This window comes from Crocodylus siamensis, chromosome 5, assembly GCF_052110815.1.
Source record: "Crocodylus siamensis isolate JL-2025a chromosome 5, ASM5211081v1, whole genome shotgun sequence".
Taxonomy (NCBI): Eukaryota; Metazoa; Chordata; order Crocodylia; family Crocodylidae; genus Crocodylus; species Crocodylus siamensis.
Window position 1 is genome coordinate 187,399,025 of NC_143399.1, and position 22,570 is coordinate 187,421,594.

Sequence of the window (22,570 nt, forward strand, 5' to 3'; positions counted from 1 at the left end):
GGAAGTAGAGAGAGAGACTTGTAACTGTGTGGGACAACAACCCACAGACGTGAAAAGAGAAGGAACTTATAGATTTCACTGGGGTGCTATTTATTGCCAGGACTCAACAGTGATTAGTATGAGGCTCCTGGCAGATGTTCAGTGAAAGATGTGATGGGATCTGATCTGTAATCCCAACAATCACACCTCCTGCCATACTACATGCGCATGGCAGGAGGTGTGATTCTCGGACTGGGGATCAGAACTTAATTGTGCCCTCTAGCTAGTGAGAGGGGAGCCCAGGATCATGACTAACTTTGATCATGATCCCAGGCTCCCCTTGCGCTGGCAGTTAGCAAGGTGGGTGCCTGGTGTGTCCAGCTGAGAGTGCCAGTCAGCTGATGGGCACTCCCAGCCTCAGGATCACATTAGAGCCCTTCACTCCAGTGCACTCACAAGGCTGGGAATGCCAGTCAGCTGATTGGTATTGGTCACATATTCAGTTTAAAACTTGATGGGAACCAGCCACAAAGTTATTACTAATAGCTATTAGTTATTATTGATAACTTTATGGTTTATTCCGTTTTATCACGCCATTAATTACATGAATGTGTGAGCATGTTGCTACTTAATGTGATTAACTGGTTAATCACATCTTAAGTGTAATGTCTGCCAGTGTCCTTAGATATGATAAACAAGCCCAGTGATTAAATGTTTTTTCCTCATGTCGTGTGCTAGGCTCTGGATGTGTGACTCTGAGGTTAGCTGTTTTATACAGCAAAATAAATGTTTGAATTTATTCAGCCAGCCTGTAAAACAAATAAATTAATCATATGGTATACCAGCATATTTTAAGACTGATCTTCATATTATAGTAAGCTTATTAAATATCTTACTATGTTTTTTTTTACAAAAGTTTACCCTTTTTATTATCTTGAAGTATAAAATACCAAGGGATAGCCTGATATATTTGATAGAAATATTGGTTTTGGTTTTAGGATTGTTGGGTTCCTTACCAACTCCTCAGAAAGCTGAAATAGTAAGTAAATAGAACTTATTTAGAAATGCATAACATTTCACTTGAACTGTTTTCAGATTCTCAAATAATTAAAGTGAATTAAGATAGGTTTCTTAAACAATAGACTAAGCCAGGGGTGGGCAACTATTTCATCTGTAGGGGCACTTAACAAGTTTTGGTGAGGTGCCGAGGGCCACACACAATTTTTTAGAAGATATCATTTTAACAAATTATAGATATAAAACAATTCATATACTAAAAATCAAATATCTACTTTTTTTTTTTTTTAAAGTTTGTCCTGGTTTCTACTTTTTTGAATAGGCAATTGCATAATAGCTCAAAATAAAGTCTTATTCTTGTACAGTGTATGTGTGGGGGTGGATGGGATATGTGGGCAGGTGTGGTGTGTATGAGGGGGTGGTGCTTGTGCACTTAGTCCCAGGAGCTGGCCAGGGCTGGAGGAGGAAGGTAGGGGGCAGAGGGCTCATGTAACAGAGCATATCCAGGCAGTGTGGTTCAGGTGCATTCTGCCCCTCCCAACTGGCACACAGCTGCCCCTGCAGCACTCCAAATAGGGCAGAGCCCTGCCTGCTCCTGTCTGAAGCACCCATGCCCCTGGCCTCGGCCCCAGCTAACGTGCACAGCTTCCTGGCAAGCTGCTCCTTGTGCACTTGCGGCTGCCCAAGTACTGAGAGCTGGAGTTGGAGTTGGAGCCCAGGTGTGCAGGCTGCCCAGGCAGGAGTGTGGGGCTCAGCCCCATGCAGAGCTCTGTTGGAACAGCCATGGGCTAGATCCAACTAGTTGGTGAGCTGAATCCAGCGCACAGGCTATATTTTTCCCACCCTTGGACTAAGCTATTCAGTTGGGTAATTTTGGAATGTTTGGGGTTTTATGTTTGGATTTCCTGTTTTAGAAAATATACGTATTTTTCTTGAGTGCAACCTGTACCTTTTCCCTTCAAATTGGGAATGGCGTATTAAGCAAGGAAACTGATTTTCTCCCTAGGATGGAAGCAACCTGCTTTGATTCCTGCTCCAGTTCAGCAATTGTGCCATTACTATTCTGTCAGTTGAGGGGTTCATTTAACTAATATCTCATTGTTCTTTACTCCACATGTGTTAATGATTGTCTTTCCTTTTTAATAGTCAAGCAACCTTTCTTACAGCAATTTTGCAGTCTGCTGGCTGCTTATGTTCTCTCTCTTCCTATTGCACAGCCCTTGAAGACTTTTTAGCTCTTCCTAAAGTCATAGATCCACCCATCCACCAACAGCTAGATGTCCACAGACATCTCATTTGAGATGGGCCTCATATGTTCTCAGGTTTGACCTAAATCAAAACAGGCACAGCAAACGCATCTTAACATACACCGCTGTTCCTCTGCCAATAGGCAGCGAGTGAGAGCACACAGCCTGGACACCTTGTTGCTGCACTGATTTGCAATAACCCTGCAGACACACACAACCATGTTTTGGAAAACAACGTTAGTACATTTTATTCCCCATATTTCAGAGACTTGAAGTAGGACAATGGATTTGTCCCAAGATGATTCTACAGATGTACAAAAGTCTTTTGCCCAAGACAAATTCCATGTCTATTTACAGCCTGAGGCATGAAGACATTTCCTGTACAAATACTTTGTCTTTTGAACTAAAAGACAATTTTTAATAACTAGTAATCCAGGGAAGCTATTGCTCTTTTCTTGTCATTAGATCTGATGCACCTGGCATATCTGCAGGGGGTTTGGCCCACTGTTTTTTTCAGGTGACAAACACTAATGTGAATATACTTGTCTGTACACTTGGTTTGTGGATTAGAGTTAAGTTTCTCTTTGATTTAATATTCACATGGAATACACTCTTGAACTTCAAGTGTTTCATGCATGCCTAAGCAGATTCTTTTGACCACCAAGGTCTACTGGGGGCAGCACCTTTGTCCTGGATGTCTTCCTGATCCTCAGTTACAGGCATGAAGGAAGGAGTGGGCCCAATCATTCCTCAGTTTCTTCTTACCATACATTGCAGCAAGGGGGAGCCCCTGCTTCACTAGATATACACTGTGCTAGTATTTGTGTTGATTCCAACCCTTAGCTGGTAGTATTAGTATTTTTGCCTGTTGGCAAAAAACAATTGCTGCCACCACTACCAAACAAACCCTGTCCAAAATACTTTTTTATTAAGATAAGCAGTTTATAGACTAGTCCACTGCTGTGTTTAACTACCCAACAGGAGGAGTTCTTATAAGAACTCCTGAGGGTTCAAAAATTCCCCCAGTAAGGTGCTCTGGTGCCATTGACAGAGGCACTGAGCAGTGTTTTATATGTTGTTCTTTCCCTGCAAGGATTAAGAAGGTGTAGCAGGGCACTAGGGTGCCTGCTACTGGATAATAGTAATGTGGGCTCAGCTGCCACTCACCAGGGCAGCACAGGTGGGGGTTGCCAAGGCAACCAGTCTGGTCAGCTGACCAGAAGGGGGCAGGGCCTGGCCTATATAAACAGAGAAGGCTGAGGCCAGAGATCAGTTCCCCTTCTGGCAGCCAGGGAAGAGGGAGCTCTGTTGGAGCAAGCAGAACATAGCGGAGAAGGATGACCGGAGAGTGTAGGCTTGACAATACTGGGTGGAGGAAACCCTGATAAGGATATGTGAGGGATAGCCAGGTTGGCCTGAAGTTTGTTGTAACCCAGGAGTGGGAGTTTTCTGTTTTGGTTGTGATATTACACCTGTAGGGGTGGAGGAGGCCTCATGGGAGCTCCCCAGTAGTGGGGGGGGGGGGTTCCTAGCGCCGCAGAGGGTGCTGTGTTTTGGGGTGTCCTGACCCTGGCCCAATGTGGGCGATTATTGGGAGGAGCTCAGTGCGGGTGCGTGAGCAAGGCCCCAGTGCGGGCGATGTGGGCGCGTGAGCAAGGCCCCAGTGCGGGCGATGTGGGCGCGTGAGCAAGGCCCCAATGCGGGCGACGCGGGCGCGGGGAGCACGAGGCACAGGCCCCAGAAGGGGGCAGGAGCATGGGGAGCACGAGGCACAGGCCCCAGAAGGGGGTGGGAGCACGAGGCACAGGCCCCAGAAGGGGGCGAGAGCGCGAGCCCCGCGGGGGAGAGAGATCCCAGTGAGGGCTGTGAGGCCCGTGGGGGGGAGACAGGCCTGGCGCAGACGGAGAGAGCCGCGAGGCCCGGTGTAGGGCGGTAATACAGAGGCAAGGCCCTGGTGTGGGTGAGAGCACGCACGATGGGCCCCGTGCAGCAAGGGCCATGAGGGAAGCGAGGGGGCACCTGCAAGGTCAAGACAGGCAGGCATGGGGACGAGTCTGAGGACCTGTACGGGCACGGGCGACAGTGGGACTCACATGCAGCCCCAAAGGTCAGAGTGCACCGGGCAGTTAGGCCAAGCCAAGATCCATCCAGGCTGTGCCAAAGAGGGTAGAAAGGCAGCCTCCTTTGAACATATCAACATCAAAGACGTGGCGGGCAAGATAAAGAGGGTGCATTTAAACCATATTTGGCACGGTAGGTAGGGGCGCTAGGGGAGGTCACAGCACCCCTAGAGGTCACCCTGCCACAGAAGGGAAGAGATCTATGATTCAAAAGTTTTTTTTCCTGGAGTATTCTATGCAAGCTGTAATAAAAGGAAGGGGACAGTTTGACTTTACAGTTTAGTCAGTTTCCCCCTTAACCCAGGATTCCCCTCAGATCCTATTGTATGTTGACTCAAAAATTCCAATTGTGTACATCCATGTCAGCATTAAAGGAGCAGGAAGGAGCATGACTCCAGAGATGAACCAAGACTTAAATCATCCTTCCTGGTGGCTAACAAGATAAAATTAAACAATATCTGACTCGTCTTGTGTGCAGCCATCTTCACACCAGCCAAATCTTCTGACCTTTCAGGTTAGATCCTTTTCCTCATCGAGGCAGCACAGGCCAACCCACACTAAGTATAGCTTCAAATCATGGAAAGGCAGAAGGAAGAAAGTGATGAGGGACACCTTCTATAAAGGGCATCCCCACTGCAATTTTATAGATTTCATAGACATTAGGGTTGGTAGGGACCTCAGAAGATCATAGAGTCCAGCCCCCCACCCAAATGGCAGGAAGTCAGCTGGGGTCATAGGATCCCAGTAAGATAAGCATCCAATTCGCTTTTGCAGGTGTTTAATGTAGGTGCTTGAACCACCTCTGATGGCAGGCTGTTCCGGACCTTGGGGGCTCAGACAGTAAAGAAATTCTTCCTTATGTCCAGCCTGAAACAGTCCTGTAGTAGTTTATAACTGTTGGACCTCGTCATCCCTTGGGGTGCTCTGGGTACTGGTGGTCACCCCTGATAAACTTATAGGTGGCCCTGAGCCCCATGGCTCTCAGCCTGTCATTGTAAGGTCTGTTTTCCTGACCTCTGATCATGACATATCATGCATTTTGGGGTGTCCTGACCCTGGCCCAACGTGGGCGATTATCGGGAGGAGCTCAGGTGCCCCCTCGCTTCCCTCATGGCCCTCGCTGCACGGGGCCCATCGTGCGTGCTCTCACCCACACCAGGGCCTTGCCTCTGTATTACCGCCCTACACCGGGCCTCGCGGCTCTCTCCGTCTGCGCCAGGCCTGTCTCCCTCCCACGGGCCTTGCAGCCCTCACTGGGACCTGTCTCCCCCACGGGGCTCGCGCTCTTGCCCCCTTCTGGAGCCTGTGCCTTCTCTGGACTCTCTCAAGCTTCTCCTTTTTGAATTGTGGGGCCCAAAACTGGACACAGTACTCCAGCTGCGGCCTCACCAAGGCCGAGTACAAGGGGAGAATGACGTCCTGGGATTTGCTTGAGAAGCATCTATGGATGCAAGCCAGCGTTTTGGTCGCTTTACTAGCCACAGCTAGTAAAGGCTTATGTTCATCTTGCATGCTCATGCTCATTGCAGGCTTATGTTCATCTTGTGGTCAATCATGACCCCCAAGTCTCGTTCTTCTGTAGTGCTAGCCAGCGTAGCACTGCCAAGCCTATAAAAACTGCAGGTTTTTCTTCCCAAGGTAGAGAGCCTTGCATTTTTCGGTGTTAAACACTATCAGGTTCTTGTCCGCCCATTTGCTGAGCCTGTCCAGGTAAGCCTGGATCACCCGCCTGTCTTCTGGTGTGGATGCTTTGCCCCAAAGTTTGGTGTCATCGGCGAACTTGGCCAGTCTGCTTTTGACTCCAGTGTCCACATCATTAATGAAGTTGTTGAACAATACAGGTCAAAAGACAGAGCCTTGGGGGACCCCATTGGTCACAGGGTACCATGACAATTGACTTCCATCAATTACCACCCTCTGGGTCCGACCATGGAGCCAATTTCCCAGCAAGCAGATCAAGGCCACAATTGGCCAGTTTTGCCAAGAGGGGATCATGGGATACCAGATCGAAGGCTTTTTTGAAGTCAAGATATATGACACCAATCTCTTCTCCCTTGTCCAGGTGATAGGTCAGCTGGTCGTAGAAGAAATTAGATTGGTCGAGCAAGACCTATCCACAACAAACCCATGCTGGTTATCCCTTAGGACGTTGGCGTTGCCCAGTCCATTAAGGATGGCCTCTTTAATAAACTTTTCTAAGACCTTCCCTGGGATAGAAGTCAGGCTGATGGACCTGTAGTTAGCTGGATCCTCCCTTTCTTGAAGATCGGCACCACATTGGCCTTCTTCCAGTCTTCGGGTACTATACCAGAGTGCCAGGAGTTTTCAAAGATCCGTGCCAGAGGCTGAGCTATGATGCTCGCCAGCTCCTTGAGTACCATGGGGTGTAGATTGTCAGGGCTGGCTGACTTGAAAGCATCCAGCCTCTCAAGGTGTTCCTTCACGAGGTCAGCATTAATGGAGGGCAGGGGATCTCCCTTACCCAGACCACCCTGTCCTGTAGTGGGCATGGGAGTCCCATGGGACTGATGAAAGACTGACGCAAAGTACCCATTTAATAGGTTGGCTTTTTCTTGGGCATCAGTTGTCAGTTGCCCCATTTGGTTCAGCAGGGGTCCAATGTTGCCCTTGCTTTTCCTCTGGCTCCCCACATATCTGAAAAAGGACTTTTTATTGTCCTTGATGCTCGAAGCTAGTTGGAGTTCAGTTGCAGCCTTGGCTTTCCTGGTTTGTTCCCTGCAGGACTGGACCAGTGCAGAATATTCCTCCTTGGAGGTGAATCCCCCGCTTCATCCTTTGTAGGCCTTTCTTTTTAGCCTCAGGAGGTCTGCTAGGTCCCTGGAGAGCCAGGGGGGCTGCTGTGTCCTCTTGCTGCCTTTCCTCCGAGATGGAATAGATTTAGCTTGTGCATTGAGCATCACTCCCTTGAGGAGGAACCACTCTTCTTGAACTCCCCTCTCCCTGGGGTAATGGTCCCTTAGGGCCTCACTGACAAGCCTCCTGAGCTTGTCAAAGTCGGCTTTCCTGAAGTCAAGGACTTCTGTGTTGCTGACTGACTTGCCAGCTTTACGGTGGATGGTGAAGATGATCAGCTCATGGTTGCTGTCACCCAGCTTCCCATCACTCACTAGGTCACTGATTAGGTCATCCCCAGTAGCCAGTACCAGGTTTGCAGCACTTTACTTCTCGTTGGCCCATAGACTTCTTGAGTCAGGTAGAGGTCATCCACGCATGAGAGGAAGCTTTGCGACCGCTCAGATTTTGCTGAGTGATCCTCCCACGAGATGTCCAGGTAATTGAAGTCACCCAAGACAACCATGGTCTTGGAGCATGCGGCCTCAGCCAGTTCCCGGGCAAACTCCTGGTCAAGCTCAGGACTTTGGGTGGGAGGACCATAGTAGACTCCCACCATTGTGTCCCCTGTGCCGTGTTCCCCATGGATTTTAACCCAGAGGGTCTCCAGTCATCCACCCTGGTCACCAATATCAGCTTGCATGGATGCGTAGCTTTCCTTAACATAGAGAGCTGCACTCCCACCCCTTTTATCTACGTGATCCCTCCTGTACAGGGTATAGCCATCTATACCCATGGTCCAGTCATGGGTGGAGTCCCACCAGGTCTCTGTTATCCCTATGACATCTTAATTATTTGCATTAAGCAGGAGGATGAGCTCCTCCTGCTTGTTCCCTAAGCTCCTGGCATTTGTGTACAGGCAGGCAAGTGTCCCCTTGGGGGCTCTTGCCTTGCCCACAGATTATACCAGGGCTGGGGCAGGGGTGGGCTCCCTTAAGTGCCTTGGCCTGCTGGCTTTGTAAGGGTTGCTCAGTGGGCCAGCAGTGGCGGTATTCTCCCTGTCCCCCAATGGGCTTAGTTTAAAGCCCGGTGGAGCACATCAGCCAGTCTGGCTGAGAAGAGCCTCCTCCCCAGGGGAGAGAGGTGGAGGCCATCTCTTCCCAGCAGCTCGCTGCCTCTCTTGCCAAAGAGCGGGCTGTGGTCATGGAAGCCAAAGCCTTCCCGATGACACCAGCGCTGCAGTCTTTGGTTGACTACGTGGATCCTCCTCTTCCTCCTCAGCCCATACCCCAAGACTGGGAGGATTGACGAGAACACCACCTGTGCCCCCAGACCCTTTAGCCCTGCTCCCAAATCCCTGTAGCACCTCATGACCTGGCTGGGAGCGCTCTGAGCTGTGTCATTGGTGCCCACATGAATAAGGAGCATAGGATAGTGGTCTGTGGGCTGGAGGAGCTTAGGGATCCTCTCTGCAATGTCCCAGATGTGGGCCCCTGGGAAGCAGCAGACTTCAGGGGTCAGGGTAGCAGATTGCCCCCTCAGTCCCCCTCAGGATGAAGTCTCCCACAACAAACACGTTATGTTTTGTCTTGGGGAGAGCAGGGGTGGTAGCTGCAGTTGAGCCTGTGTTGCCTGTGGGAGCTGGCAACTCAGCAGGCTCTGCTCGAGCAGCAAGAGGTGTATACCTGTTGCTAAGCTCTGACGGGGCAGGGGCCTTTGTGCGGCAGGCCTTAGGGCCCTTGACCACCTTGGTCCATGCCCCTGGCTAGACAGAGCGGGAGGTCCCGGAGTCCTCCTTTGCCCTGGAGGGAGACTGTGGTCTACTCTCTGGCTTCTGGGGGACAAGGGCCTGGCAGTAGGAGTCAGTCTTCTGCTCACAGTCCCTGATGGCATGCAGTCTGTGGACTGTGGCCTGGAGCTCCTCCAGGTTTTCTTCACCTTTTTCCAGTAAGGTGGTTGTGGCCTCACAGTTTCCGTGATGCCTGCTTCAGATGATGACCCTAGTGCCTTCTGCAACAGTATTAAGTACGTGATGGATATTCTTGATATATTGCAGAAGCAGGGCAGGAGATGCTTCTGGATTCTTGCACCTTAGTAGTATATAGGCTCACTGCCCTTCAATGCAAATGTGACAGGTGGGCAAGACTGGAAGCCCCACCCCCTTAGCCTCACTCCCTTTCCCTTTGTATGGTGCATGACATCGCCAGCCCCTCCCCTGACCCCAGTCAAGTGGTGTGTGACATCAGCAACTCCCCCCCCAGTCACGTGGTGTGTGACATCAACACCACATGGTCCATGACATCACAAGGACAGCCCATGCAGACCCCCAAAGCCCAACCCCTCATGCTGCAAGAACCGCCCTAGATCACATCGTGCAATTATGACCTATCGCCCAAGCCCCTAAGCAGATGTTGAGAATTTGGAAGATGGTATCTTTGTGCCATGGTTTAAATTTGTCCTCAAACATTTGAATGCACCACATGGGTGTTAGCATGGGGGTGAGGGTGGGGGAAGCGGTTACCAGACATGTCTACACAGGAGGCTATGCTAAAGGAAGGTTATCACTCTCCTGGTGAAGTTGGCAGTTTTGGTGGGGTGAACACACTTTTTGAAGCTACCAAAAGGCAGAATAAAGTTCTGAACAGAAGTGAGGTGGCCTCCTGGCTTTCAGATCAGGATGCTTACACACTACACAAACCGGCAAGAAGACATTTTAAAAGAAACAAGACTGTTGTTTCAAATATTGATGTGCAACAGCAGGCAGATTTGGTGGATATGCAGCAGTTTTCCAAGCACAGTGATGGGGTTAAGTTCATCTTAACAGTGATAGACATATCATCAAAGTATGCCTGGGCCGTGGGTCTAAAAGACAAGTCAGGTGGTGAAATAGCTCGGGCCTTTAAAACCATTTTTACAGAGGGCCGTGTACCTTGAAAATTACAGACTGATCGGGGAAAAGAATTTTTAAATAAGTCTTTAAGCAAGCTGTTAAAACAGTATAATATTCACCATTTCATGACGAATAGTGACGTGAAAGCGGCGGTGGTAGAGAGGTTTAACAGAACTTTAAGAAGTTGTTGGTGAAATGGTTGGGGTGTCTGTCTAAGTTTAACAGCTGGGTGGAAGCCTCCCAAGTTTGTAACATATAGGGGTGCCTCAGTCAGAAGGCTGAGATGTGTGATGGCGACTTTTACATCACTTTGCTCAGCAACGCTTGTGCCAGCATTTTTCTGCAGAACACCAGCTCAAGCTTTACCATACAACTGGTTAAACCTTTGGATCTGCTGGGGAACTAAGGTTAGCAGAAATACAATACCCACACAGCTGGAACAACATAAAGATGTTTGTGTTACCAGAGACCGTGTAATGCTTTTTGGCGTGTTTCCAAGATATGCAGGCTGCCACATTATCAATAAAATCGCAAGATGAAATTTCATAGGTGGGAGAAAAGAGGTAGCCAAAGAGTTCTTCAGGGTCTCTAAGAATGCTGGTGTTGGGCAAGTTGGTTCTCTGACTGAATTTACCCCACAAAGAATTTAGAAACAATTTTGCTATTTGGCACTTTGGGTTTGATATACTCTGGGCATAAGGTCACGCCTTCTTTTTGCAAGAAATTGGCCATGTATTTCTCTTGTTTTTCTTGGTCAGTACACCAGGCAGGGTAGCCCAAGGCTTCCTGTTTCTGTTGGAGGTGCATTTTTATGTACCATGAAAAAAGGGTGCTAGACTTCTCGGGAAAATGCCAGACTTCATAGATTTGAGCTACTCTGTACCCCTTGGGGATAGCTTTATTCAATTCTGGTGTGCACCATGTGCCCAGAAGGGCCCTCTCTTCATCAGTGTGGTAGCACTTTTGCTGTCTTCTTTCCGCACAGAGGCAGCACAACATGAACATAAGTTTCCTGTTCACCCTGGTGGGTAGCACAGGAAAAAAACGGTTTTGCGGTGGGTACAGTTTCACCCTGGCTATTCCAAAATAGTTCGACAGGGGTTGGAAATTGTCATGAATGATTTCAGGGTGTCTGACTGGGTATTCCTTCATTTTGTTTATAAAGGGGTAAAGACTGGTAAAATCATAATACTGTATTTGTTCACCAGGTTTAGTTTGGTAATATAGACAGATGGCATTAGTTCTACCCCCAAAAAGAGCATCCCTAGCCACCAGCGGAGAAGGCAGCGGGATTCTGTTTAAAAAATCTGCCAGCTCCCCATCTGTTTCTAACAGACCCCTCCACTCGTGCTCCCAAATGGTCCTAACGGTAAACCCCTCTCTCGAGATAATCGGTTTTGTGCAATGCCTGATAATTCAGAAACCTGAAGGTGGTCCCCGTCAACAGGTTTTGATCTTTATCATTGCAGCAAGTGACACAACGCTGGAAAAAGCATCCGTTAAATTCAAACGCCGTAGGTTCCCCATCAATGTTGGCATAGCCGTCTAAAAAATAGGGGCCTACCTGAAATTCCCTGTAAGGCATGTCAAATTTGAATATTTTCTTTCTCTGAAGTGTACATTAGCCACTGAATAGATGGGGTTGAAAACCCTTTTTCTGTCTGTGATAGTTGTCTAGGGGGAGAAACGCTATGGTCTGCGGTTCCAAAAACATAAACCTCTACATGGCCATGCAGGTGGAGGCCAGCATGATGATCTATGCAGCATACTACATTTTGGAGTTCACCATCTACTTTCACTTGGTCTACCGGCTGTGTTATTTTCATAATCTCATCCCTGTAGAGGCAGCAGGCCTCTTTCAAAATTTTTATGTCCTGCTGGCAATAATAGGCCAGCTCCTTTTGCATGTCAAAGGTCTTATCGCTGTTATTCTGATACCATTCTAAAAACTGTCCTTTCTCACCGGACATCATATTTTCAACACTGTAGTACTCCATCTTTGGGAGAGACCCCACATAATTTTGGTTTTCTGCTGTATTAAAAAAATGTGGGAAATAACCTTTGCATCCTTCAAACCACATTGCCTGTGGAAGCCTGCTAAGTTTCACTGGCAAAAAGTTTAAAGAATCTGTGAAACAGACCCCGGTCACTTCAATAAACATGAGTTTACCGCCCTGAGTGATTAGTTTTATGCCCATTTTTTCCTTCAATGGCTGACAACAAAGTAACTATTGTAGCCTTTGGCGTTGTGAGCTATGAAGGTGTAGTCCTTGAACTTTTTATCCATAAAGACCTTAATAAAATCAGACAGACACTCTTTGCCCTTAAACTCCCAAGTGCTTTCTGGCTTTTTGGGCCTTTTTGGGGTTTTTGCCTGTGGCTTTCTGAGGTTTTTTTCCCCCTGTCTTTAGCTCCATTGCAAAAATGTAGTTGGGCACATGCATCCCCGTCTCCTTCACACATTCAAAATCATAAAAAATTTACCCCTCGCCTTCTTCAGGCTCTTTAATCTGATGCATAAAGCACCAGTGTTTGTTTACATCCGTGACTTTCCCATAACACTGTTTGCACTGCTATCCTTTACACTCGTGCTTTTTGTCCACATAAGATTTACACTCATCGCACAGAGTTTTAGTCAGACATTGAATCCGATTTTCAGAAGCCAGGGCCGCATGCCTTTCTAAGCACTCTTTGGAACGACAGAACAGCTTACAATTAGGGCACCTTTGTGTCCTGCCCATGTTTTCAGAGCCGTTTGGGCTCAGGCAAAGACGACATCGGAACCTGCACATGTGGCTATGGCTGTACAATGTCTGACAAAGAGTGCAATAATTTCTCATGCCAAACACCTTTTTCACATCCAAAATACCATAATAATGTTCACCATGTAGCAGAAGAAAACAGGTGTCGGGGTATCTGGGTGCATCCTGTGTTTTAAATAAACTCCACCCAATTTTTTCCTTATGCATTACTATGTGAATGTTAACCTGTTCAAGGTCTTCAAACAATGGTACTTGATGGGGCATAACCTTTTGCTATATAGACATGCCTAATTTCCTATGCAGTTCTTTGGCACCATCTAGCAGTTCAACATCTCTGGCCCCTCTATATTTTGTAACAGCCAATAGACTGCCTGCAAAGCACAGGTTAGTATCATAGGTATTCAAGTCAATTACATACTTCCTGTTTTTAGTAATGATCTGGGAATAGGGGATAGGACTTATAAGTCCACGGCTTCCACCTCCCCGGCCTCTCACAACAACCACAACCAGCCAAAATGTCGAATCGAGCAATATTTCTCTCTGGCTTTGTAACATTACTGAACCACTCTAAAAACAGCTCTGAGGTCATCTTGTTTAAATTAGCCTTCCCCATGCTCCTCTTTAACCAGACCCTTACTTTTCGCTCCGCGAGCCACTTGCTGGTTTGCCACCCATTCTTACCCCCACGTTTACCATGACAGACCTTATGATGACAGGCTGAGAGCCATGGGGCTCTTTAGCCTGGAAAAGCACACAGGCTCAGGGGTGATCTGATGGCCACCTACAAGTTTATCAGGGGTGACCACCAGGATCTGGGGGAACGTTTGCTCACCAGAGCGCCTCTAGGGATGACGAGGTCGAATGGTTATGAACTCCTGCAAGACCATTTCAGGCTGGACATAAGGAAGAATTTCTTTACTGTCCGAGCCCCCAACGTCTGGAACAGCCTGCCAGCGGAGGTGGTTCAAGCACCTACATTGAACACCTTCAAGAGCAAATTGGATGCTTATCTTTCTGGGATCCTATTACCCCAGCTGACTTCCTGCCATTTGGGTGGGGGCCTGGACTCGATGATCTTCCGAGGTCACTTCCAGACCCTAATGTCTATGAAATCTATGAAATCTGTGACTCCCCCTCTTATGATACAGGCCACGCCTACTGTCCAAATTACACAGACTACCTCCTCTCTGAGTAAAATTTACCCTTTTGCTCTGGTAGTAATCATAATCTTTCAAAGTGCTCTGCACACTCTTTCTGAGATGTATACATCTGCCAGTATCACCCCAACTCCCTCCCCTTTTTTCATTATCATGATCTTTCAAGACAAAGCGTTTATACCCACCCCGAAAACCCACCCTCTTTGTTTCACAATAATCATGATCTTTCAAGACAAGGTGATTACACTCACCCTGAAAATCCACCCTCGTTTTTTTTCACAATAATCATGATCTTTCAAAAAAGGAGAAAGACTCTCCTCTTTCTCTAAATTGTGTGAGCAATCAGTCCTGGGGTTCTTATTCACAGGGTCCAGATCACCTGTTTTGGGAATGTGAATCCTTGTCTTTTTACATATGGTTTTCTCAGAGATATGTGGCTTGTTTTCCTCTGAGGAATCATACCCTTCTGTTCTGTCCCGGTGGTCTTCTGATCCTTGGGTATTATGATCTGCAGGCTGAGCATTTCTGGGGTTTTTTGCTTGTGCTTTTAGAGGTCTCTGCCCAGGCCCCCGCTCTTCTTTGGGAGTGGTGTGTGTGATCACTTAGAAAATATAAAATTTACATCTCAGCATTGAGAATTCATTTTCCTCACACACTACAAATTTAAAATTTGTTTAACCCCTACACACGGCTTCTCCTCCCACAAGAAACATAAAGTTTCAGAAGCTGATTTCAGAAAAATTACCTTTTACTACTGGATGAAAACATGACTGTATGTGCTTGTTCTGCTTTTCTATTTTAGAAGAAGAGGTTCTGTTTGAAAACAAAGTTACAAACAGTTGTTATAACTTAGTGTGATTATAGTAACGCAGCCACAAATAACCCACCATTTTAAAATAATTTTTACCTTGCTGTGGTAATACTCACCTGAAAAGCTCTCTGTAATATAAATGAAATGATATAAGTAAGTCCTCTGTATTTCAAATTAAATAACAGATTAAGGAAGATAGTGTATGTATAAACTAAAATATAACTGTATTAAAATAGTCACCACTAAAAGTCAACTCCACCCCTTTAGTCTTAAAATATGTGGAGATCTGGAAACACCGGTCAGCTTTTTTTTTTGGAACCGGTTTATCTTTATGATACACACCTGCCACCCAATACCATACACAATCTGTGAGAATATATATTTTTAAATTCAGCCTTTATTTCCATCAACAACTTTTATAATATTTACTGATTTCTTTTGTTAAACCTTCTTCTAAGAAGTGTTTTTTATCATTTCCTGTGACCATTAAGCCTTGTCGGCCTTATCTTTACAGCAGGCCTTTTGGTAAAAGATAACTCCTTTAGTCTTAAAACAGGAAGAGCTCTGAACACAATGGCCATCTTTTTTTGTTTTTTGTTTTTGTCGTCTGGTTTATCTTTATAACACACACCCCTACTACCCCCCTACCATACAAAAGCTGTGAGAATATATATATTTTAAATTCAGTGTTTATTTCCTTCAAAAACTTTTAAAATATTTACTAGTTTACTGTGTTAACTTCTCCTAAGAAGGATTTTTTTGATCATTTCTAGTGACCATTAAGTCTCATTGGTTTTATCGTTACAAAAACCCCTATATGTATGTGATTAGAGATCCAAGACACTAAAGCAAATGCTAATCTACATTAGATACAGAAAAGTGTTGATGTGCTTTACAACCTCACATCCTCCAGCCTCCCACCAAGATCAGCAAAAGATATAAGCCCCACCCCATTTTAAATTGTTTTTGCTAAGCGCTTCTCTTAAGCAGGGTTTTATCATCTCTAGTACCAATTAAGTGTTCAATATGTGGTATGAGTGTTTTATCTTCCTCAGTGATCAAATCATGAAGGGCAGCATCGAATTGTGAAGGGGCCATTTTAGTGCCCACGGTTGTGCCTGTGTTCTGGAGGAAGTGTTGGTTATTGAAACTGAAGTTGTTGTGTGAGGATGAAGTGTATAAATTCAGTAACATCTTTAGGTCTACGCTGAGTTGTAATCTTACTCCTGTTGATACGTGAGGCGAGCTTGGATGCCATCCTGGTGTGGGATGTTGGTATATAAGTTGTTGACATCCATGGTGGCTAGGAGGATATTGCTGGGAAAGTGGTCTATGTTTTTAAGCTTTTGTAGAAAGTCTGTTGTGTCTTAGACACAACTCGGTCTTTGGGTGACAAGAGGTTTTTAGGATGGATACGATGAAACCTGGTATTTCCTCAGTTAGGATTCCAAGGCTGGATATTCTAGGAACACATCCATGATGATGTACATGGAGATTCCCAGAAAGGTTCCGATAACAACTGAGGACCTTCCTTAAAGAGTAATAAACATTTTATTAAAAATGCATGTAGTCTTCCTTTTTATTGGAGGACTCCAGTGGGATTCTTTGTTTTTTGGGGCCCATACATTCCAGTGCAAAGAATGAAGCAAACATTTCCTGCAGGTAAAGTACTGTTATGAGCCTCAGAGGGACTAAAAGCTGTAGAGAAACAAGCAGAGGTTTCAGTAACAATGACCCTCTATTTCTTCCTCTGCTGCTGCATGTATTTGCATTTTTCACCAGACAACAGGTCTGATACCAATTTGGAGAGTGTGATTGAAACACTGAAGCACCTTTCCCTTTCATTCCCTGTGTTGAAAACTGGCTCTTACTTTCAGAAAGCCTAGACTCAGAACATCTCAAACTAGTGGGTGCTGGAAATGCCAAAAGAGTTGTATCAATTCCAGTCCTTTTTGTGTGATGGTTCTCATGAGTACTGCTAAAACTAGCAGTGGATTTCTTTCTGCAACTTGGAGCAGTAGCATAAGTGCACTAAGAATGCTCATCCCAAAGAAGAAAGGGGCATAGATTCCTGTTGTGAACAGAATACATATATTGTTTCAAGTTCAGGAAAGCAATTCTGCCTTCATAAATCTCTCATTAGGTCCTCAAATATATGTTTATAGCTCTTTAAAGTTTAGGGTGTCCCTTGATAACATTTGTTTTAGTAATACTCAGTTACATGCTTAATAATAAGCCTACACGGAGGGAGTTTATTGTGTTGTCGTTGTCTCAGGCACCTTATTCATTACAGCAACCATAAGGGGGTCATGTGTCAGCAACATTTGCAAATAACTTCCCTCTCCCCCAGTGAATTTTCTCACTCTTTTGTGGCTAGATTTCTTAAGGGTGGGACCATCTCATATTTTTACCAAGTTCAGGAATCCCTTCCCTCTTGGGACCTCACAATACTGATAATAGACTGATGGATCCTTCTCTTTGAGTTTTTAGCAATCTGTTCCCTATATTGCCTATCAGTGAAAGCTGCCTTTGTAGTAATTGTCACATGAGTATGAAAAGTACAGGAGATTGACATCTTCAGGGTAGATCCCGCTTAAGTTCTTTCTCAACAGAACAGGATTGCTCTCAGTGCCCATCCCCATCTTGCCTCAGGTTGCCTCAGACTACCAATTTATGAACCAATTTATTCATCTCTCACTTTTCTTCCCCAAGCTTGGTTTAACTTCAGAAACTGTATATACTTGATGCAGCAAAGACTTCACAACTCATTGTACTAGATCTCAGGGAGCCTCTGCTACCTATCTAGAAAATGGTCTTATTTTTTTAAATTAATTTATTAGGTAGCTTTGGGGAGTTTGGTCCACACATTCACAAGATATTTTTTCTTCAGTAGAGGTTTCCACATTGGATGCTTGGCATGGTAGGGTAGCCTTTTCAATCACTGGCTAAGTGGAACTCCTACTTTCTTCTCTCAAATATACATATAACTGTTTGTTAGTTTCCAGGACTTGAATCCTTTTGGACAATCCTTGGGAGAAAAAAAAGGCAAGTAACTGGGTTTTTTTTGCAGAGATATACAAAGTTAATTGTTATTTGTGGATTTATGTAGTGTTTCCATATGTGAAAATGAACACTGAGGGAGTTTATTATTGTAGTCTCAAGCACCTTATTCATTACAGCAACCTTAGTTGTTAGTTAGGCTCTCATTTAAAAATATTTTGTGGTTTTAAATTCTGTCTGTTCTGTAGTTCTATAAAGTACAGCAAAACTTTCATTTTACTTTCAGGAACCACTCTGTATTTCTGGGAAGAGTTACACTCTGCTGAGCTCAAGGTCTTCAGAAACAAAAAGGAGCTGAACATTTAGTAATATAGGTCTGGCTTAACATCTTTTTGTAGCATAATTCAGTAACTACAAACTTAAATAAAAGGGCCACTGTCATTGCACTATATAGTTTGGAAATCATGCTACTTTATATACCAGTGTGGAGGTTTGGATCTTGGTTCAGTTTTCACAATTGTGGAAGAAAATAGGGGAAAATGTCAGTTACAAAAGAACATATTGTACAAAAGCTGAAGTTTGTTACCTTTCTCCAGTTGGGTTATTTTTTTCCCAAGGTACGCAGACTAGAGTGCATCATCTAGCTGTGCCACATGCTTGCCAACATGGCTGCTCAGAAGGGAATGAAAAAGGCACAAGCCAGTTGATGAATGTCTCATAGTATTGCCTGACATCGTATTGTCTCATAGTACGGCTACTATTACACACATTCTCACATGACTGAGATGTTGCATAAGACTTGTTTTCCTGATCATTATGATGCACATTGGCCCATTATTTGTAGATTATAATAAAATAAATGTTTCAACAAAAGGAGGTCAAGACTTTGCCTGTGAATTATATGGATGCTTTAGTGGACAACATACTAATCTTGAAAGTCATAAGTTTGTAATGTCTACACCAGTCTGTTTTGTGGAATCTGTTTTGGAGATGAGGACTAGCCAGTGTTTTCTGGTTAGAATTTTCATCAACCAATCACAGTTCCTGGAAAGGCAAAGAATTTAAACCCTCAATAGAAAAGTCTGAAGGGTCCTTTGTCATGTTTATAATACACGTGCATGCATGCACACAAGCAAGCAATCTATACAGACAAAATAATCATTTTTCCCCTACCACAATCTGTTAAATTTGTTAAGGACAAAATACCCCAGGTACATAAGCCCCATTTTTCTTGAAGGTTAAAAATAAGTACAAGCAATTCCAAGCCCTATAACAAGTCAGGACAATATAATACAAGATGTCTTGTGTTGGTCCAAATTACACCTAAGTTAGCAGATAATTCCTCAGTAGAACCACCAAATGTGGCATGGATCTGAGCACACTACTATCCAACTTCCCCTCTATACAGAACAACTTGCCTCTTTTTCATAAATGTTTTGCAGGGAGTAGCAGACCATGGTAATGCATGCAGTGTTCACTGTGTTAGCGTACAAATGCTTTTAGAGGCAAATGCCATCTTTCTTTCAGGTTCCAAATGCACATTCCATCACCATTCTGAAATTGCTATGAGTGTAACTGAATGGCCTTCATGGCACTGGGTTATCTGGATATGGCTTCATCAGCCATGACAGTAGAGGATAGGTGGGGTCCCCCAAAATAATGGTGGGCACCCATGACCCTGCGACTTCTTTTGTATGGCTGATGTAGGTACAGAACAGCAACTATAATTTTACGTGTAGGTAGGTGAGCCAGACAACTTCATCAGGAGCAGCAGAGTATGTCACTGTGACACCTCCTTCATATTTGTGGATCAGGCATTGAGTCATTATATGTTCCACCTTTCCATGGTCTGTTCTGGGTGACCACAGTTGCAGAGTGGAGTTTTTAATTTTACATTTGTGCATCAATTATCTGCATCTCCCATGGTTTGTGCAGATATTGTTTAGAGTTACCCATGAGCACTGCAGGAGATTGAGGCCAGGGACCTATTGCGTTGGATCTATCACAAGATATTTATTTAGGACTTCCTGTGAATTCCATTCAGTTTCCCAAGCTTCATCAGGATTGAAGTCACATTGTTGAAGGTTAAGGGTGTGGATCCTGAAGGGTTTGAGTGACTTTAGGCGATGGTGAGGGGGCCTTGTTGAGGTCCTGGTGGATGGGGAGGTGTTGGTTTTCCTTAATTGGTTTGACTTGTAGAGTTGCTGCCTTGCAATGAATGGCTTAAGGAGTAATGTGCAACAGCACAGGCAGCCAAGACAGTGGGGCTGACTAGAGGGTTCCAGTGATGCACATTCCAGAATTCAGTTGGATGTTAACAAGTCAAGTGTGACTGCTTCTGGTCCTACTGGTGCATAGTACTCAGCTATGGAGTATGCAAGGGCCCTGATGCCTCTACTACTGATGCAGATGCTCCCAAGCTCATACTTGCTAATTTCTGGACCAAATTGACCCTTACCTTCATTTTATCAGCTACCTTCTTCAGGTGATTATGAAGGTTAATGTGGAGTCCAGCCCCACTCCAAGATAAGACAGAGTGGGTTTGGAAAGGTCAATAAAGATGTGCTTCATTACATGGAAATTTTTGAGCCACTATTGGTCATCTCCAACTGATACATTCCCATCATGTTATGTGAGTTCCTCTGTTCTAGAAATGCCAGTGTAGTTGGAGATAGGGCAGCAACTACAGTGTTCATTTGTTGTATGTTTTCAAATCCAAATCTGTTTGTTCCAAATCCAGACATCCATGTTGTATGTTTCCAAATCCAAACTTCCTCACTCTCTATGCCTTCTCTGGTCTAATGTCTCTAAATCACAAAAGACGTGCTTGTTTCACAAAAGTGAGTGTCGTGCTAGGCTGACAAAAAACCCATTTGGTGGTGGGCTGCAATAACTTTCACTCTTGAAGTGATTAAAGAAAGAAAAGTACAGTGCACCACACACCAGACTAGATGAACTCCACTGTCTGTATTAAGGAACTTGGATACAACCTCACATGCCAATACTGGATGTGAGTTTGGCTTTTGCCACGTAAAAAAAAAAAAAGGATTATGAAGGGTAGTTTGCAGGACTCAGGTTTGCAGGCTGAGCCACAGAGTGATTTATACCAGCATCCTCGGACAAGAGGATGGAATATTGGTGAATGCTGAGGTCAGAGAAAGAGGGGCAACTCCAAGATTGGGAGGAGAAACCACATGTAGCAGAAGGATCCTGAACTCTTTACAGCAGGGGTGTGCAATTATTTTGGGCAAAGCACCACTTACTGAGTTTTGGTAAGCTGTTGAGGCCCTGCATGGGTAGACCTGCCCCTTGACAGGTGCCCTGCCCCTTGGTTGCCATCTTGTGACTGGAAGTCCTGCACCCTAACGCCTTACCTTTGCCACCATAAGTCCCTCCCTTGCCCCAGAAGTACTCCTTTCAGCAAGGGGGTTTGTAACCAAAAAAACTACAAAATTATATTCTAAAAAGTGAACATATAAAATATTAATTTGATTTCAAAAAATATTTTTGTACTGGTTTACATGTGTTTGTGTAGTGTACAGTGATTGTCTATAATAGCTTAAAATGAAGTCTTACTCTTATATATTGGGGTGGGTATAGGTTTGTGGGAAGCTGTGGGTGTGTGGATGTGGGTGTGTCTGTGAAGGGTGGGGGGTGAGGGAGCATGTAGGTGTGGATATGTGAGGTGTGGGTGGCTATGGGGTTTGTGGGGAAAAGAGAGCTGGGGTATGTGGGGATGGGGTGTGGGGGCCTATTTGGCAGTGCAAGGTGGGGTGTGGGTACATGAGTACGGTGGGGTATGTGTGTGTGTGGGACTCATCCTATGAACACACATACACACAGTCCCTTCCTACGTGCACATGCACCCCTCCTCCCCAGGGGTACTACTGTGGGTCCCGTGCTCCCTGGTCTGGCAATGTAGGTGGGAGCAACGACCCTACTGCCCCTGTATCTTGTCATCTTTGACAAGCCAGGAGCAGATAAATATTTTCTAAATTTTAAAGGGCCCCACAAGCCAGATAGAATGGTCTGGCAGGCCAGATGTGGTCCACAGGCCATATTTTGCCCACCCCTGCTTTAGAGAATACTGACTTGACCTGACAGAATGCTTCAGGGTGGTGTGGAGATTAAGACAAGATGATGTGTGCAGGTAAGTTTCTTTTGTCTGGATCTGTATATTTCTTGTGCTAGCTAATGCAAAGAACTTTCCATTATGACATATCTTTAAACAGTGAACAGAACCCAAAGCCTCTACAAAAGGGTTTAAGGGACAACCAGCAAGGGCCTGCAGTACTAGGGCAACTGGACCAGGTTGTTCCATTTCTGTGAACAGAGAACATGTGCCCTAGAAACATGCTAGAGTCCATGGAACTGATAGTTTTACAACTAGCCTGGAGGTTTACAATGAGCCTAGCATATTAGGACCCTAAAACCTCAGTCTAATGAGGGTTTAGTGAGGGGTCTGCATGTAGTGCTGTGATGGATGGTGACAGCATTTGGGATAAGCATGATAGACAGGCATTTCAGAAAGGCTTTTTTTCAGAAAGGTGTGGAGATCTAAAGCTTTCTACTTTTAAAATGAAAACAAAGAATGGATTTATTTAAGTGAAAGCCCAAATAGCAAGCATGAATTATGAACAGTTCAAGATCAGCTGCTAAACATGTGTGCATGATGTGCTCTGCCTGCCATTCATCAGAAAAAACAATGGACCTGGTGGTCATCTTGCACTTTTCTGATTTGAGGCAGGATGGGGCTGCTACTCCAAATGAAGGAATCAGAAGGATCTCTTTCTT

General features: G+C 45.2%; 1 protein-coding gene across 1 annotated transcript in view; it reads left to right on the forward strand.

Moving 5' to 3' along the window:
• Window positions 1–18,652, forward strand: part of CCDC7 (coiled-coil domain containing 7) — a 178,256-nt gene extending 159,604 nt beyond the window's left edge. Inside the window, exons 35-36 of the mRNA XM_090047535.1 lie at window positions 978–1,018; window positions 18,063–18,652. Coding sequence (XP_089903661.1) covers window positions 978–1,018; window positions 18,063–18,134 — 113 coding nt within the window. The 3' untranslated portion in view covers window positions 18,135–18,652. The remainder of the gene's footprint in view (window positions 1–977; window positions 1,019–18,062) is intronic.
• Window positions 18,653–22,570: the final 3,918 nt, after the last annotated feature.